The sequence below is a fragment of the Macrotis lagotis genome, chromosome 7 (assembly GCF_037893015.1).
Source record: "Macrotis lagotis isolate mMagLag1 chromosome 7, bilby.v1.9.chrom.fasta, whole genome shotgun sequence".
NCBI lineage: Eukaryota > Metazoa > Chordata > Mammalia > Peramelemorphia > Peramelidae > Macrotis > Macrotis lagotis.
Genome location: NC_133664.1, coordinates 213014929 through 213032212, shown reverse-complemented (window position 1 = coordinate 213032212; position 17284 = coordinate 213014929). Strand labels below are relative to the sequence as shown.

The 17284-nt window shown below is 35.8% G+C and overlaps 1 protein-coding gene across 3 annotated transcripts in view; it reads left to right on the top strand.

Moving 5' to 3' along the window:
* BICD1 (BICD cargo adaptor 1) overlaps positions 1-17284 on the top strand; it is a 191596-nt gene that overhangs the window by 48813 nt on the left and 125499 nt on the right. For all 3 annotated transcript variants that reach the window (XM_074194762.1, XM_074194763.1, XM_074194764.1), the window contains exon 2: positions 11380-11592. In XM_074194762.1, coding sequence (XP_074050863.1) covers positions 11380-11592 — 213 coding nt within the window. The remainder of the gene's footprint in view (positions 1-11379; positions 11593-17284) is intronic.

Genomic DNA, 17284 nt, shown 5'->3' with positions numbered 1-17284 from the left:
TCCACTGTGCCACCTAGCTGCCCCTAGAAATTCTTTAAAAATGTAGTAAAGGCTCTTTTCCTGATCATGGATTTCAGGTAACGCATTAATTTTTTAATTGTCAGGTCATTTTTTTTCCAATGAAATATTTCACGTTTTCTTCTAGTTTTTCATTCTTTTGATATTATTTTATTGTTTCTTAATTCCTCTCAAAGCTTCCTTTAGCTCTATTCTATATTTGAAGGAATTGTTTTCTTCAGAGAGCTTTCTTATCTCCTTTTTGATCTGGCCAACTCAGCTATGCTTTTCCCGTTTAACCTAAACTGGTTTTTGACATGTTTTCTTAGGCATTTTTTTCTATCTCCTTGACAAAGCTGCTGACTTGGTTTTCAGTTTTTTCCTGCAATGCTCTCATTTTTCTTCTCAGTTTTTCCTCTACCTCTCTTACTTGATTTTCAAAATCATTTTTGAGCTCTGCCATAGCTTGCACATAATTCCCGTTTTTCTTGGAGGCTTTGGATACAGAAGCTTAGCCTTTCTCATCTTCTGAATATGTGTGTGAATCCTCCATGGGACCAAAGTAATTGTCCATGATCAGGTTCCTTTTTTTCCTCTTTATTCATTTCCCCAGGCTGTGCCCTGGTTTTGAGATGCTTCCCAAGCTTTTGAGTGTTATTGAGATATTCCTGTAAGGACCTCAGATCCTTCAAAGTCTTATGAGAGGCTCTGACTGCTCTCCTGGTCTCTGCTCTGGCCTGTGGATGACCACAAGCATATGCCTCTGCTCTGGAGCTGTGAGGAGGGTCCCTGCTCTATGGCAATGAGGGGGCCGTAGACTGCTTCCAGGGTCTGAATATGGACAGAAAACCATAGTCCTGTCCCAGGTATAGAGGAGAGACTTCAACAGTCTCTACCCCATGCCTTCTGTGGGCTCTGGGAGCAGTTGCCAAACAACTCCCTGCTGGGTGGCTCTGTAGCCCTGCTTCAGTTTCCTGGTCTAGGCTATGCAGAGGGCCACAGATGGACTGAGGGCCAACCTGGCCTGGACTCCTTGCTCCCTCTGGCAGAGGTTTCCCCAATGATCTTCCAAGTTGTGCTTGGTGTTCCCTGGGTTGGCAGGTCTAGAAACTGTTTCTGTTACCACAAGCCATTGCCCTCAGAGATACAAGCTCCCCATGGGCTGTTCCCAGAAGGCTGGAGCTCATTTGCTTCTGCCAAGAAGAGAATGTCAGTCTTCTTGCATTCTGTCAGCATTTTTTATCTTACAATTCACTGATCTCAGTGGGGAAGTCTGTGAATCCTCATTGCTCTTTGAAGTCTTGATCTTCATTGTTACTTTTAGACTTTCTCTCTACCATCCTAACTGGGTAGCCTCTCTCCTTTGAAGTTAATACTATCCAAATTTATCATCCAGCCTAGTTCTGGTGACTATTATCTATTGGCCCCCAAAGGGCCCCCCCTTCCTCAATGAGTTAATTCACTAGATTATGTTCTTTTCCCATCTCTCTTGCCCTCATTTTAGGGGACTTCAACATAATCCAAAATTCCTTTTTCTGATCATAACCTTTTATAATTTCATTTCTCTCTGCCTTACAATAATACCCCATCCTGTTCTTTGTCCTTCTTTTCTAAATATTTACAATTTTCCCAGTGTGTATATACATATATATATATATATATATATATATATATATATATATATACCCTTCTCCATCTTAACCCTTGCTAAAACAACTAACTCTTTCACTATCTTTGTAGATCATATCTTGCCTAACCCAAAACCTACATTATTACCATCAGTCACCTCCTTTTTTTCACATGTTCCTGGAGATAAACATGGAATCTTGTTCTGGATCCATTGCAGATTTATGTCATGTAATCCCAGCTGGGCCCTCACTGCAGCAAGACTGTCATTCTTTTTTTTCCAACTTAATTCATTATCACTATTGACACCATGCCTGGCTCATAATAGTTGCTTAATAAGTTGTTATTTGTAGGAGAATCATGTCCCACTCTCCACAGTGACTATTTAAGACCTTTATTCTTCACCAAAAATAATTGAGGCCATTTGCCATTTTTCCTTTGCTACTCATAGCATATCATTCAAATATCTTCCCCTTTCACTCACCTTCTGATAAAGAGGTAGCCTGTATGATGAGAGGCTGAGTGTGAGGATATGATCTATGATTCCATAGTTAATGTAAACTATGTTGAGTAAATCTAAACACCAAAAGAAACTCTAATTATCCCTTGAGAAAATTCGCATCCTTACAATTGACAAAGCTTACAACATCTGCATCTTTACAGTTGGTGAAATCATCAGGATGCCTAAGAATTGGGATTGAGGATAGAGATCTTTCCTGAGGGTAAGGCTAGAACTCAAATCTCTCTAGGGAGAAATGACCTTCATGCTAGTTGTCTACCCTGCACTGGGAAGATAGACTTCTACAGGGGAAATCCCTGAGTTATTCACCCATGTCTTTTCATGGAAGGGTTAGCTGATCAGCTAAGGGTAATCCCTGGTGAGGGCAATCATACTGGCTGCATGACAAATGCTGATTGAACTGTTCTACTTGGTGGAAGAAATGAGAGTGTTTCACTCTAGTAAAGGGGCAGCTAGATGGCGCAGTGACTCTGAGCTTGAAATTAAGTAAATTTTTCTTCCTGAGTTCAAAATATGATCTCAGACACTAGCTGTGTGACCCTGGGCAAGTCAATTGACTCTGTGTATCTCAGTTTCTCCTCTATAAAGTGAGCTGAGAAGGAAATGGGAAACCTCCAGTATCCTTGCCCAGAAACCTTCAAAAATGGAGTCATGAAGAGTCAGACATGACTAAAACTACTGAACAACAAGACTTTAATGAGGTGGGTAGGTGAATCTCTGCCCACCGGCAACTGCTATGATCTGAACTTCTAAAACCCCATTAGAAATTGAGAGGAAGGTGAGGAGATTGAGGGAGGAACTCCCAGTGAGAATGAGAATTTAGGAAGCCTTTCTTGTGGTTTTGCTCCCCTAGGAGGGAGCAAACTGTACCTACTGCAGGTCTGGGTGATTATAAATCACTAAGGATGAAACAGCAGGGTAGGGGACCCCTGGGAAGGCAGTGATACAGGGGAAGATTCAGAGGATTCTAGTCTGAGGAAAGGGAAATAGGGAGAATCTCTTTCTCTCTTCCTCCCTATCTGACTGCAGCAGAATTAGTTGAATAGACAAGAGAAAAAGCTAAAAACATTTTCAGTGAAGATTATTTTTGAGATATGATTTCTATAAACAAGTAGAAGGAAGTAAGAGAAGCATAAGATCAGAATATGAAAGAGGCAAGACCTACAGTTTTAAAAGGGCTTTAATCAAAGTCCACTGGAGATTTTACATATATATTATATGTATATATATAATATGTATATTTATATGTATCTATGAAGAGAGGAAGTTCAGTCAAGTAGAAATGAGAATAGGTAGAAAGTTAAATAAAGTTGTATTCTGTTTACACTGACAGTATGACCAGCAAGTAAGGGGTTTGGATATTTTGGAAAGAAAGTTTCATGGACCCTAAGAGAAGGGTGAAACTAAGAGATTATTACTTTAAATCTTTTGAGAGTAGCTAGCTATGTAATTTGAAGCTTTAGCAGTAAAAGACCTCCATTTGCATGATTATCTAGAAGCTGGTTTTCAGGACAGTAGGTAAGATTTCCATGTGAAGGAAAAAAAGGTTTATACTTTGGAATAGATCTGGCACTTAGAAACTGCCTACCTATCATTAACCCTTTCCTGGTTCACAAAAAAAGAGAAAAATGTTAGTGTGAATCAGGAAATAACCATAAAGTAACTGGATTTGATCGAACATTTAATTAGTAAGAGACTTTTACAAAAAATTAAGTATTGATCAATTTAAAAATAATTTTTAAATAAGTGTGTGTCTTGAAATGAGAAATTTTGTTATAAATTATGAGTTTCCTCTTTCCTTCTGTCATAAATTATATTCAATTTGAATTTTATGAACTTCCTTGCTTCTTCCTTACAAAAAGAAAAACTTATCTATTAGAGCAGAAGTAGCAAACCCGAGCTTTACAGATAGAGAGCAGCTGTAATAATTTGTGAAAAATTCTGTCAAAAAGGTCCACTATCTTGAATAAATGTAAACAGCAAAGGAAACTCTAGTCATCACATGGGAAAACTTGCACTTGAACCTAGACCTTTCTTGACACTATGCCTTTTTTTTTCTGTTTCTACATAATTTATGCCATGGCCTAAGGGGAGTGCAGGGATCCATTTTTCTGTCCTTCTGCTGCCAAGGACCAGTCTTATGAGTAAATTCCCTAAACCTAATCTCTCCCAAATTAGTCCAACAAACCCTAATAAATCTACACATATTTACTTCCATTCTGGTGTGGAATGCTCTTCTTTCTTGAATATCTCAGAATTTCCTGATACTTTATAATTGACATAGTTAGGGCAGCACTAGTCTTGTGTCCTGATAGAGCCCTTTCTCCTTCCCAAGGTCAATTCCTTTACATGCATTCTTAATTCTATCTCCCAGAAGATTGCTTTCATTTTTATCCTTACTTTCTCATCATTAGCTTCTCTCTTTCTGGTTGGTGAATTCCCTGGTACTTAACAACATACCTATGTCTGCCCCATCCTTAAATAAGAAAACACTCACTTGGTCTTATCATCTCTATTAGCTATCTTCCTGTGACTCGCCTCACTTTAAGAATTATCCATGAGAAGATGGTGGCTTGAAGGCAGGATTTCCCTGAAACTCATTCCCCAAAAAACTCCAAAAGCCATCAAATTATGACACTAGTCAGAATTTAGAGGGGCAGAGCCCACAGAAAGACTGAGTGCTACAATTTCCCAGTCTAAGACAACTTAGAAAAAAGCCTTGGCCATAGTGCAGTGCAACACAGTGCAGCTCAGGGATCACCAGGAACGGTTTGAGTGGGTGCTGAGAGAACTCTGCTGCACCAGAGTGCAGGAGCAATGGCCTCAGAACAGCCCTGTGGTGAGAACCTGCAGTGGGAATGGGGAAGCCAGCCTGCAGCCCACAGAGGGTAGGGGAAGACTGCAGAAATCTCTCTGGGGCAGGACTCAGCTATTTGTCCACACTCAGATCCAGGTTGTCAGATTGGGCTTCCATACTAAGATAGCTGAGCATAGATCCTCCTCACAGCTCCAGGGCAGAGGGGAGCCTGTGGCCATCTACATATCAAAGCACAGGCAAGAGAGCATAAGACCTTGAAGGAATAAAGGTCCCAGTGGGGTGTCCCAAAAATACACCCAAAGCTTTGGAAGTATAGTAAATTTGTTTTAGGCTGTGGAAATGAGCAAACAACAGAAAAAGAAGACTATGACCATAGAAAATTACTTTGGTCCCTTGGAAGATTCAGAAGATGACAAACTCGAACTTTCCTTATCCAAAGCCTCTAAGAGAAATAGAAAGTGGGCTTGGACTATAGATGAGCAACGCTTCTATTTTCTCCTGAACAAAGCTGGGCACTCCCCAATACAAGGCTCTTCGACCTCACAGTGGAAGCCTAACTGAGCTTGTGAAGGTGGGGGCCTGAGACGGACTCACCCAGTATGGACAGAAAAAAAAAATGACCCAAATTCCTAGTGTCACAAATGAAAAAGGTGAACTCACCACCAATGAAGAGGAAATTAATGTAATAATTTAAAATTATTTTGCCAAACTCTATGCCAATAAATTTGACAATCTAAGTGAAATGGATGAATACTTACAAAAATATAAGTTGCCCAGATTGAATTAAGGGGAAATTAAAAACCTAAATAACCCTATCTCAGAAAAAGAAATTCAACAAGCCATTATTGAACACCCTAAGAAAAAATTTCCAGGGCATGATGGATTCACAAGTGAATTCTATCACATATTTAAGGAACAATTGGTTCTAATTCTATATAAACTCTTGGGAAAAATAGAGAAAGACAGAGTTCTGCCTAACTCTTTCTATGACACCAATTTGGAGATGATACCTAAACCAGGAAGAGTTAAAATAGAGAAAGAAAATTATAGAGCTATTTCCCTGATGAATATAGATGCAAAAAAAACCCCTTAAACAAAATCTTCGCAAAATGATTACAATAAGTTATCACTAGGATAATACATTATGATCAAGTAACATTTATCCCAGGAATGCAGGGTTGGTTCAATACTAGGAAAACTGTTAGTGTACTCACTTATATCAACAACAAACCTATCAGAAATTATATGATTATATCAATAGATACTGAAAAAGCTTTTGACAAAATATAGCACCCATTCCTACTAAAAACACTAGAGAGTGTAGGAATAAATGGATTGTTCCTTAGAATAATGAGCATATCTATCTGAAACCATCAACAAGCATTATATGCAATGGGCATAGGCTAGAGGCATCCCCAATAAGCTCAGGGGTGAAACAAGGATGCCCATTATCACCACAACTATTCAATATCATATTAGAAATGTTAGCTTCAGCAATAATAGAAGAAAAAGAAATTGAAGGAATTAAAATTGTGAAGGAAGAGACAAAACTCTCATTCTTTGTAGATGACATGATGGTGTACCTAGAGAATCCCAAAAAATCATCTTAAAAACTACTAGAAATGATTAGCAACATTAGCAAAGTCACAAGACATAAAATAAACCCTCATAAATCCTCAACATTTCTATATATGATTAGCAATATGAAGCAGAAAGAGCTAGAAAGAAAAGTCCCATTCAAAGTAACCACAGACAGTATAAAATACCTGGGAGCTTATCTGCCAAGGCAGACTCAAAAACTTTTTGAAAACAATTAGAAAACACTTCTCACACAAATAAAATCAAATTTAAATAACTGGGCAAATAACATGGATAGGTTGAGCTAATATAATAAAAATGACAATTCTACCAAAACTAAACTACTTGTTTAGTGCCCTAACAATCAAAATTCCAAAGAATTACTTTAATGAGTTAGAAAAGATTGTAAATAAATACATATGGAGAAATAAAAAGTCAAGAATTTCCAGGGATTCAATGAAAAAAAGTACAAAAGAAGGTGGTATAGCCTTACCAGATCTAAAATTATATTATAAAGCATCATTCATCAAAATTGTCTGGTATTGGCTAAGAAATAGAGTCATGGATCAATGGAATAGACTAAGTTCAATAGTAGGAAATGATTATAGTAATCTGCTGTTTGATAAACCCAAAGAGTCCAGCTATTGGGATAAAAACTCTCTTCCACAAAAATTATTGGGAAAATTGGAAGTTAGTATGGAAGAAACTTGGATTAGATCAACACCTCACATCCTATACCAAGATAACATCAAATTGGATACAGGATTTAGACATAAAAAATATAAGAATACTAGAAGATTAAGGAGTAGTATACCTCAGATATTTGGAAAGGAAAGCAGTTTATGACCAAGGAAGAGATGGAGAACATCATTAAAAACAAACTAGATAATTTTGAGTACATTAAATTAAAAAGCTTTTGCATAGACAAAAACCCACTGTAACCAAGATCAAAAGAAATGTGGTAAATTGGGAAACAGTTATTACAACTAGTATTTCTGAAAAAGGACTCATTTCTAAAATATACAGAGTACTGAGTCAAATTTTCAAAAAAACAAGCCATTCCTTAATTGACAAATGGTCAGATATGCAAAGGCAATTTATAGATGAGGAAATTAAAGTGATCCATAGTCATATGAAAAATTGCTCTAAATCATTATTTATTAGAGAAATTCAAATTAAAGCATCTCTGAGCTACCACCTAACACCTCTCAGACTGGCCAATTTGACCAGAAAGGACAATGATCAATGTTGGAAGGGATATGGGAAATCTGGGACACTATTACATTGTTGGTGGAGCTGTGAACTCATCCAACATTCCTGGAGAACAATTTGGAATTACACCAAAGGGCAACAAAAATGTGCATACCCTTTGATCCAGCAATACAACTACTATGTCTATACCCTGAAGAGATTATGAAAAAGGGTAAAAATATCACTTCTACAAAAACATTCATAGCAGCCCTGTTTATGGTGGCAAAGAATTGGAAATTAAGTGAATGTCCTTCAATTGGGGAATGGCTTAACAAACTGTGGTATATGTATGTCCAGGAATTGTTCTGTTAGAAACCAGGAGAGATGGGATCTCAGGGAAGCATAGAAAGATTTGCATGAACTGAGGGTGGCCAAGATGAGCAGAACCAGAAAAATACTGTACATTGTAACAGCAACATGGAGGTTATGATCAACCTTGATGGACCTGCTCATTCCATCAACAATTAGGGACAATTTTGAGCTATCTGTGATGGAGAATACCATCTGTATCCAGAGAAAGAATTGTAGAATTTGCAAAAAGACCAAAGACTATTACCTTAATTTTTAAAAATGTTATGTTATTATGTAATTTTGCCATTTCTTACACTTTAAAATGTTTCTTTCTTAAGGATATGATTTTTCCCTCTCATCACATTCAACTTAGATCAATGTATACCATGGAAACAATGTAAAGACTAACAGACTGCTTCTGTGGGAGGTAGGGGGAGGGAAGCAAGAATAGAGAAAAAATTATAAAACTCAAAGTAAATAAAATCTTTTTTAAAAAAAAGAAAGAAAGAAAAAGAAAAATAACTGATATTGAAAACAGACCCAGGAGAAATAATTTAAAAATTATTGGGCTACCTGAAATTCAAGGCTGGGAAAAGAGCCTAGACTTCATTTTTTCAAGAAATAATCCAGTAAAATTGCCTTGAGATTCTAGAAGCAGAGGGTAAAACAGAAATTGAAGGAATTCACTGGTTACCTCCTGGCAGAGATCCCAAAAGAAAAACTTTCAGGAATATTATAGCCAAATTCCAAAATTCTCAAGTCAAAGAGAAAATACTAAAAGCTGTCAGAAACAAGCAATTCAACTACCATGGCTCTGTAGTCAGAATTACACTGTATCTGGTACCATCTACATTAAGGGCTCGTAGGGATTGGAATATGATATTCCAGAAGGCAAAGGATCTTGGTTTACAACTGAGAATCAACTTCCCAGCAAAACTGAATATCTTCTTTTAGTGGAAAAGATGGACTTTTAATGAAACAGAGGACTTTCAAACTTTCCTATTGAAACAACCAGAGATTAAAAGTAAGTTTGATCTTTAAGTACAGGACTCTGGTGAACCATAGAAGGGGTGGATGAGAAGGACTAACTATGAGGAATGTGGAACGTAATGATGTTGAACTGTTTGTATTTCTGTCTGGGAAGAAGATATTGATAACTTATATGAACTTTCTCATTTATAAGAGCTGTTATAAGGAGTATATTTAATAGCCAGGGCACAGGAAGAAGTGGAATATAATGGTAAAATATAATAAAAAGATGGAGTCAATGGGTGATAAAGGAAAATACTGGGAGGAAAAGAAAGGAGAGGAAGAAGGGGCTAAGATATTTTACATAAGAGTTAAGTAAAAGCTTTTTCAGTGAAGTGAAATGGGGGAAGATGATGAAGAATGAGTGACCTTTCATTCTCATCAGAAATGGCTCCAAGAGGAAATACATACACTTAATAGTGTATAGAAATCTATCTTACCCTAGAGAAAAATGAGAAGAAAGGGATGGGATAAGAGAGAATAGGGGGAAGAAAGGGGGGAATAAGTGATAGAAGAGAGGGAAGATTGTGGGAGGGATACTCAGATACAACACACTTTTTGGACAGGGACAGGATGAAAGGAGAGAGAGAACAGAATAAATGAGAGTGGGGAGGAATAGAGTGGAGGTAAATACAGCTTATAATAGCAAGTGTGGGAGAAATTGTGAAGCAACTAATCTGGTGGATTTAGGATAAAGAAGGCAACTCACCCCAGAGACAGAGCCATTGGAATGTGAACACAGACTGAAGTATATTTTTTCTCTCACTATTCTTACAGAGTTTTCTCATCTTCTTGTGGGGGAGGGGGGTTTATGTTTACTCTTATAACAAGATTATTGTAATAATATAAAATTTAAAAAAATTTAAAAATGAATCAACCGTGAATGCCTTCAATTTCTCTCTTTTCACTTGTTACCAAAAATCTTTTGTATTCTGCCTTCAAACATTGACATTCAACTACAACTTTCCTCTCTAAAGTTACCAATGATTTCTTTTTTGCCTAATCTAATGTTCCTTTTTCAGCCTCTCTGTATCATTTAGCAATATTGATCACTTTTTCTTCTTGAACACTTGCTCTCTTTGGATTTTTTGTGACACTATTCTCTTTCTGTTAAACCATTCCTCAAGAGCAATGCTATGGGATCCTAATAATTAGATCTGTACAACATCCCTTCCATCTATTCCCTAGCTACTACTCTGGTGAACACTCTGGTTCATACCTTAATTACTTTTATCATGGGTTAGTATAATAATATCTTAATAAGTCTTCCTAAAGTCAATTTTCCACTCTTCTTGATAATCCTAAAAAATCAGTGCCTAAACAGCCTTATTAACAAACAGAATGTGTTACTCTGCTACTCAAAAACCCAATATAGTGTTTCATTTCCTACAATTCTTTAACTTGGTTTAAGACATCCCCTTTTTTCACAATACTGTCCTATGATCCTTTGTTTGGGAGGAGAGGATCTAAGTTTTAATCCTAGTTCTGTTATTTGTGATTTTGGGCAAATCTCTATTCCTCTCTGGGAAATTGGCTTCCTCTATCTAGTCTGGTGACTCATGAAACTTTCCCTCTCTGATGCAGATCTGGGGAGCAAGATGTTAGAATAGAAAGAGTAATGACTCTGTATTCAGAGGGCATAGGTTCAGATCCCACTTCTGATGTTGGAAACCTAAGTAATCATTGGTAAATTATTTAACCTCACTGAGCTTCAGAGTTCTCACCATAAATGAAGGGATATTGCCTCTAAAGGTCTTTTCAGCTCTAGCTACTAGATTCCATGACCCTATCATGTGATAATTGAAAAGTTTATGTCTAAATCTATTATCCTACAAAATTTTTCTCAAATCCCATCTGTGAAATCTTCCCTTGTACTCCAAGTTATTTCTCATCTTATCTGTCTGCAAGACTTCATCTTCATGGTTTGTCATATTGTTTTCAGTTTATATATTTATTACATTTTTTACCATTTCTTCTTGTAAATGCTTCATAAAAAGGTAAAGGAGCAAAATTACTACAGGTCTTCCTTTTGTTATTTTAATATTTTGTGTATACCAGGCACAATACCATGTCTACTATACAAGTGCAATAGATCTTGGTATTATATTTATCTTAACATATAGCATAGATTGTAAGCTTTTTGAGGGTAGAGATTTTGCTTTCTTAATTTTTGTATTTCCCCCATCATAGTGAATTATATATGGTAGATACTTCATAATAAATGAATTAATGATATATTTCATTATCTGCCTGTATTTTATTTCATTAGGCATTTGGACAGTCATTTTCCATCCATCGCAAAGTAGCTGAAGATGGAGAGTCCCGTGAAGAAACTCTCCTGCAGGAATCTGCTTCCAAGGAGGCATACTACCTGGGGAAAATTCTTGAAATGCAGAATGAGCTGAAACAGAGTAGGACTGTGGTCACCAACATTCAGGCAGACAACGAGAGACTCACAGCCATTATACAGGATCTGAAAGAGGTAAATATAAGAAATGAACCCTTAAAAGTTAACTTGGAGATATGAAAGAAAAAAAGAATTAAAATTGCTTTAGTCAAGGGAGCTGTATAAATCAAAAAATTAACTGTATCTGTTGCTAACGATTTTTTCATCTTTTTACTACTATAACATTAGATGTGGTCATACTGATAAGACCTTGATCAGATACTACAAATTGTAATAAAACAATGAGAGGGAAAAACAATGTTCTTCATAATGTGTGATAGCCAGTTTACACTATATTTGGAGGACTAAGTACAAAAAAATGGAAGATGACGAAACTAGCTTAGAAAAGGTCTTCATCATTTAGCTGGGACAGCATTTTCCCATCACTGGCTATCTGATAATGGGGAAGCTTTTGTGACTGTGCAATCAGAAAGGCAGTATAGACATGGAAAATGTATTAGGAATACAGGGAGGGTTTGGACCAGGAAAGCCCTAAGTGGAAGTTTGAAAAATGTTGGAAGAATGTTGCTTATATGAATCACATAGGATGTAGATTCTAACAAAAATTAAGACTTTGCATCTACTTCTTCAAGATGCAGATCATTAAGCCATGATGTTTATTTGTAAATGCTTGAAAATCTTTCACAGGAAAGAGAGATTTGTTTCATTCATTCATTCATTCATTCATTCATTCATTTATTTATTCATTCATTCATTCATTCATTCATTCATTCATTCATTCATTTATTTATATGTTTGTTTGTTTGTTTGTTTATTTAGGCAAGTTTCCAGAGCACAGATCTACAAGGAAAGGAAGGAAATTACTGAGAAATGGATCTAGATTTGATGAAAGGAAAGATTTCTTGACAATTAAAGCTATTCAAAAGTGAAATGGGTTATTTTGGGTGGTCAGTCAATGAACTATAATTTATTAATTACCTACTTTGAACTATACTGTGCAAAATGATAGGTTTATAAAAAAAAAGTAAAAACCAGTTCCTGTTTTCAAAGGATTCAAAGTTTAATGGAGAAAACAATATGCAAATTATGTACAATGATATATATATATATATATATATATATATATATATATATGATAACAGGAGGAAGGCATCATGATTAAGGAAGTTTGGGAAAAACACAACTTGTTAAGAATTCTTATTTGAGGGGTGGCTAGGTTGCATAGTGGATAAAGCACCAGCCTTGGAGTCAGGAGTACCTGGGTTCAAATCTGGTCTCAGATGCTTAGTAATTACCTAGCCATGTGGCCTTGGGAAAGCCACTTAACCCCATTTGCCTTGCACAAACCTTAAAAAAAAATTCTTATTTGAGTATGGTGTGAATTAGATGGATTCTAAGGTCTCTTTCAACTCCTAAGATTTAAATTTTGGTTAACATTCTTTGTTCAATGATGTCCATTATAGGTTTTATTTATTTGAATAATGTATATTTTACTGTATTTGGATATGAAAATATTTTGACATCAAAGAGACCTTATATCTTGCATCTTTGCCAGTTACCCTGTGGAAGATGCTCAGTCTAAAATTAACTTTGTTCCATCACGATCATGGAAATTTAATTCATTGATAAGCCATATCATTTGCATTAACTGTTAATGTTTTTAATTGAAAAGTTAATGATTTTATACAAAGGTTTGTCGGTAAATGTTTAACAGTAAGCTTGACAAGAAAAATACACACATGACACTTAAATTTAATTTGCATAAGCATTTCCTCCATAACTTTCTTAAAACTAGACAAATCAGCAAAACATTAAATTAAGCTATGATTTGTAGCATGAATTCTTATAGGCTGGTTGGGAAAGCTTCATCTCACTGCTGATTTCATGGTTTTGTAGTGTGACTCACACTTCAATTTGCTTTTTGACTTGGAAGCTTGAAGGACATATAATTTCCCAAACTAAGAAGATCAGTGATATTTCTTTTCTTTCTGTCTGCTATCTTCTTTATTTTTCTTAGAAAAATTTTATTTATTTTGAGTTGTACAATTTTTCCCCTAATCTTGCTTCCTGATCCCTTCTACCCCCAACAAAAGGCAGTCTGTTAGGCTTTACATTGTTTCCATGGTATACATTGATTTAAGTTGAATGTGATGAGCAAGAAAAATCATATCCTTAAGGAAGAAACATAAAGTGTAAGAAATAGCAAAATTACATAATAACATAACTTTTTTTTAAATTTTGGGGTTCTCTAGGTATACCATCATGTCATCTGCAAAGAGTGAGTTTTGTCTCTTCCTTCCCAGTTCTAATTCCTTCAATTTCTTTTTCTTCTTTTATTGCTGAAGCTAACATTTTTAATACTATATTGAATAGTTGTGGTGATAATGGGCATCCTTGTTTCACCCCTGAGCTTACTGGGGATGCCTCTAGCCTATGCCCATTGCATATAATGCTTGTTGATGGTTTCAGATAGATACTGCTTATTATTCTAAGGAACAATCCATTTATTCCTACACTTTCTAGTGTTTTTAGTAGGAATTGGTGCTGTATTATGTCAAATGCCTTTTCAGCTCTATTGATAAAATTATGATTTCTGATAGATTTGTTATTGATATAATTAATTTTACTATTTTCCCTAATATTGAACCAACCCTGCAATCCTGGGATAAATCCTACTTGTCCATAGTGCATTATCCTAGTGATAATTTGTTGTAATCATTTTGCTAAGATTTTATCTAAGAGTTTTGCATCTATATTCATCAGGGAAATAGGTCTATAATTTCATTTCTGTTATAACTCTTATTGCTTTAGGTATCAGCACCATATTGGTGTCATAGAAAGAGTTAGGCAGAGTTCCATCTTCACTTATTTTTCCCAAGAGTTTATATAGAATTGGAACCAATTGTTCCTTAAATGTTTGATAGAATTCACTTGTAAATCCATCTGACCCTGGAGATTTTTTCTTAGGGAGTTCAAATGGATTGTTGAATTTCTTTTTTCTGAGATAGGGTTATTTAGGTTTTTGATTTCCTCTTCATTTAATCTGGGCAATTTATAGTTTTGTAAATATGCGTCCATTTCACTTAGATTGTCAAATTTATTGGCATAGATTTGGGCAAAATAATTCTGAATCATTACTTCAATTTCCTCCTCATTGGTGGTGAGTTCACCTTTTTTCATTTACGATACTAGCAATTTGTTTTTCTTCTTTCTCTTTTTAATCAAATTGACCAGAGGTTTATCAATTTAATTGGATTTTTCATAAAACCAACTCTTGGTTTTATTTATTAGTTCAATAGTTTTCTTGTTTTTGATTTTATTAATATCTCCTTTATTTTTTAGAATTTCTAATTTGGTATTTAATTGGGGGTGTTTAATTTGTTCTTTCTCTAATTTTTAGTTGTATATTTAGGTCATTGATTTCCTATTTCTCTAATTTATTCATGTAAGCATTTAAAGATATACTATATCCCCTGACTGCTGCCTTGAGTGTATCCCATAGGTTTTGGTATGTTGTTTCATTATTGTCATTATCCCAGATGAAATAATTAATTCTTTCTATAATTTGTTCTTTGATCCACTCATTCTTTAAAGTGAGGTCATGGGGCAGCTAGGTAGTGTAGTGGATAAATCAGTGGCCCTGAAGTCAGGAGTACCTGGGTTCAAATCTGGTCTCAGACACCTAGCTGTGTGGCCTTGAGCAAGCTACTTAACCCCATTTGCCTTGCAAAAACCTAAAAAAGTAAAGTGAGGTCATTTAGTTTCCATTTAGTTTGGGGGTCTATATCTCCCTGGCCCAATATTGCATATGATTTTTATTGCATTATGATATGAGAAAGATGTATTCACTATTTCTGCCTTTCTGCAGTTGATCATTGGGTGTTTTATGCCCTAGTACATGGTCAGTTTTTGTGTAAGTGCCATGTACTACAGTAAAAAAAAAAGTATATTCCTTTCTATCCCCATTCAGTTTCCTCCATAAGTCTATCATATCTAAGTTTTTTTAACAATATATTTACCTCCTTAAATTCCATCTTGTTTATTTTATGATTAGATTTATCTAAATCTGAGAGCAGGAGGTTGAGGTCTCCCACTAGTGGAGGTTTGCTGTCTATGTCTTCCTGTAGCTCTTTCAACTTCTCCTCAGTGCATACATATTTATTATTGAAATTACTTTGTTGTCTATGGGACCTCTTAGGAGGATATGATTTCCTTCCTTATCTCTTTTAACAAGATCTATTTTTACAGCTGCTTTGTCTGAGACAAGGATTGAAACCCCTGCTTTTTTCACTTCAGCTGAAAAAAAATATCTTTTGCTCCAACCTTTTACTTTTACTCTATATGTATCTCTCTGCTTCAAATGATTTTCTTGTAGGCAACATATTGTAGGATTCTAGTTTTTAAGCCACTCAGCTATTGTCTTAAATTTTAAGGGAGAGTTCATCCCATTCACATTCAAAGTTATAATTACTAATTCTTTATTGCCCTCCATGCTTTTTCCCTTTTTCCATATTCCCCAGTATTTTGCTTCTGAATACCACCACCTTCAGTGTGTTTGCCCTCCTATATCAACCCTCTCCTCTTTCTTTCCCCTTTTCCTTTTCTCCTTCCTCCTTCTCTTCTTTCTGTTAATTCCTCTTATTCTCCCCATTCCTGTTCCCCCTCCCCTTTCCTCCTTTTTAATACTTGAAAGGTAAGATAAATTTCTTAATTTAACTGAGTGTGTCTAAGTTAACTTTAAGCCAAGTCTGATGAGAAGATTCAGGTGGTTCTAACCTCCTCCTTTCTTCCCCTCTATTGGAATAAGTTTTTTGTACCTTTTAATGTAATGTGATTTACCCCATTTAATCTCCACCAACATCCCATCTCCTTACTGCCTCCATTTTTAAGGAAGTATTGTTTTTAAATCATTCTATCTGAGTCACAGAAAAGTCATGAGGGTCACTCACTGCTGGCTATGTATATTCTTGGTAATAAAGTTACAATTCTTGAGAGTTGTTAGAGTCTTTCTCTCAGGTAGGGATACAGCCAGTTTCATCTTATTGGATAGCAGTCTCACAGATAAGTCATGAGTGCCCATCACTTCTGGCTAAGTATATTGTCTCATACACTTACAATTCTCAAGAGTTCTAAGACTTTTTCCCAAGTGGGGACATAGCCAGTTTCGGATAGTAGGGTTTTTTCCCTTTCCCTTTATTTTTTTTAACCTTTTTGTGTGTCTCTCTTGAGCCTCCTGTTTGACATCCAAATTTTCTATTTAGCTCTGGTCATTTCATCAGGAAATGTTGGAAGTCTCCCATTTCGTTAAATGAACATCTTTTCCCCTGGAAGAGAAGGCTCAGCTTTGCCAGATAATGCATTCTTTGCTGCATTCCAAGCTCCCTTGCTCTTCTGAATATCTCATTACAGGCCCTTTGCTCCCTTAATGTTGATGCAGCCAGGTCTTGCATAGTTCTTACTGTGGCTCCTTTATTTAAATTGTTTCTTTCTGGCTGCTTGCAAGATTTTCTTTTTTTATCTGATAATTCTGGAATTTGGCCACAACATTTCTTGGTGTTTTCATTTTGGGATCTCTTTCCAGAGGGGTTCGATGTATTCTTTCAATAAGTATTTTGCCCTCTGGTTGCATGATATCAGGGAAGTTTTCCATCACTAAATTCTGTAAGAATAAGTCCAGGCTTTTTTCTCTTCAATGTTTTCAGGAAGTCCTATAATTTTCATATTGTCCCTTCTCAATCAGTTCTCGAGGTCAGTGGTTTTGCTGATG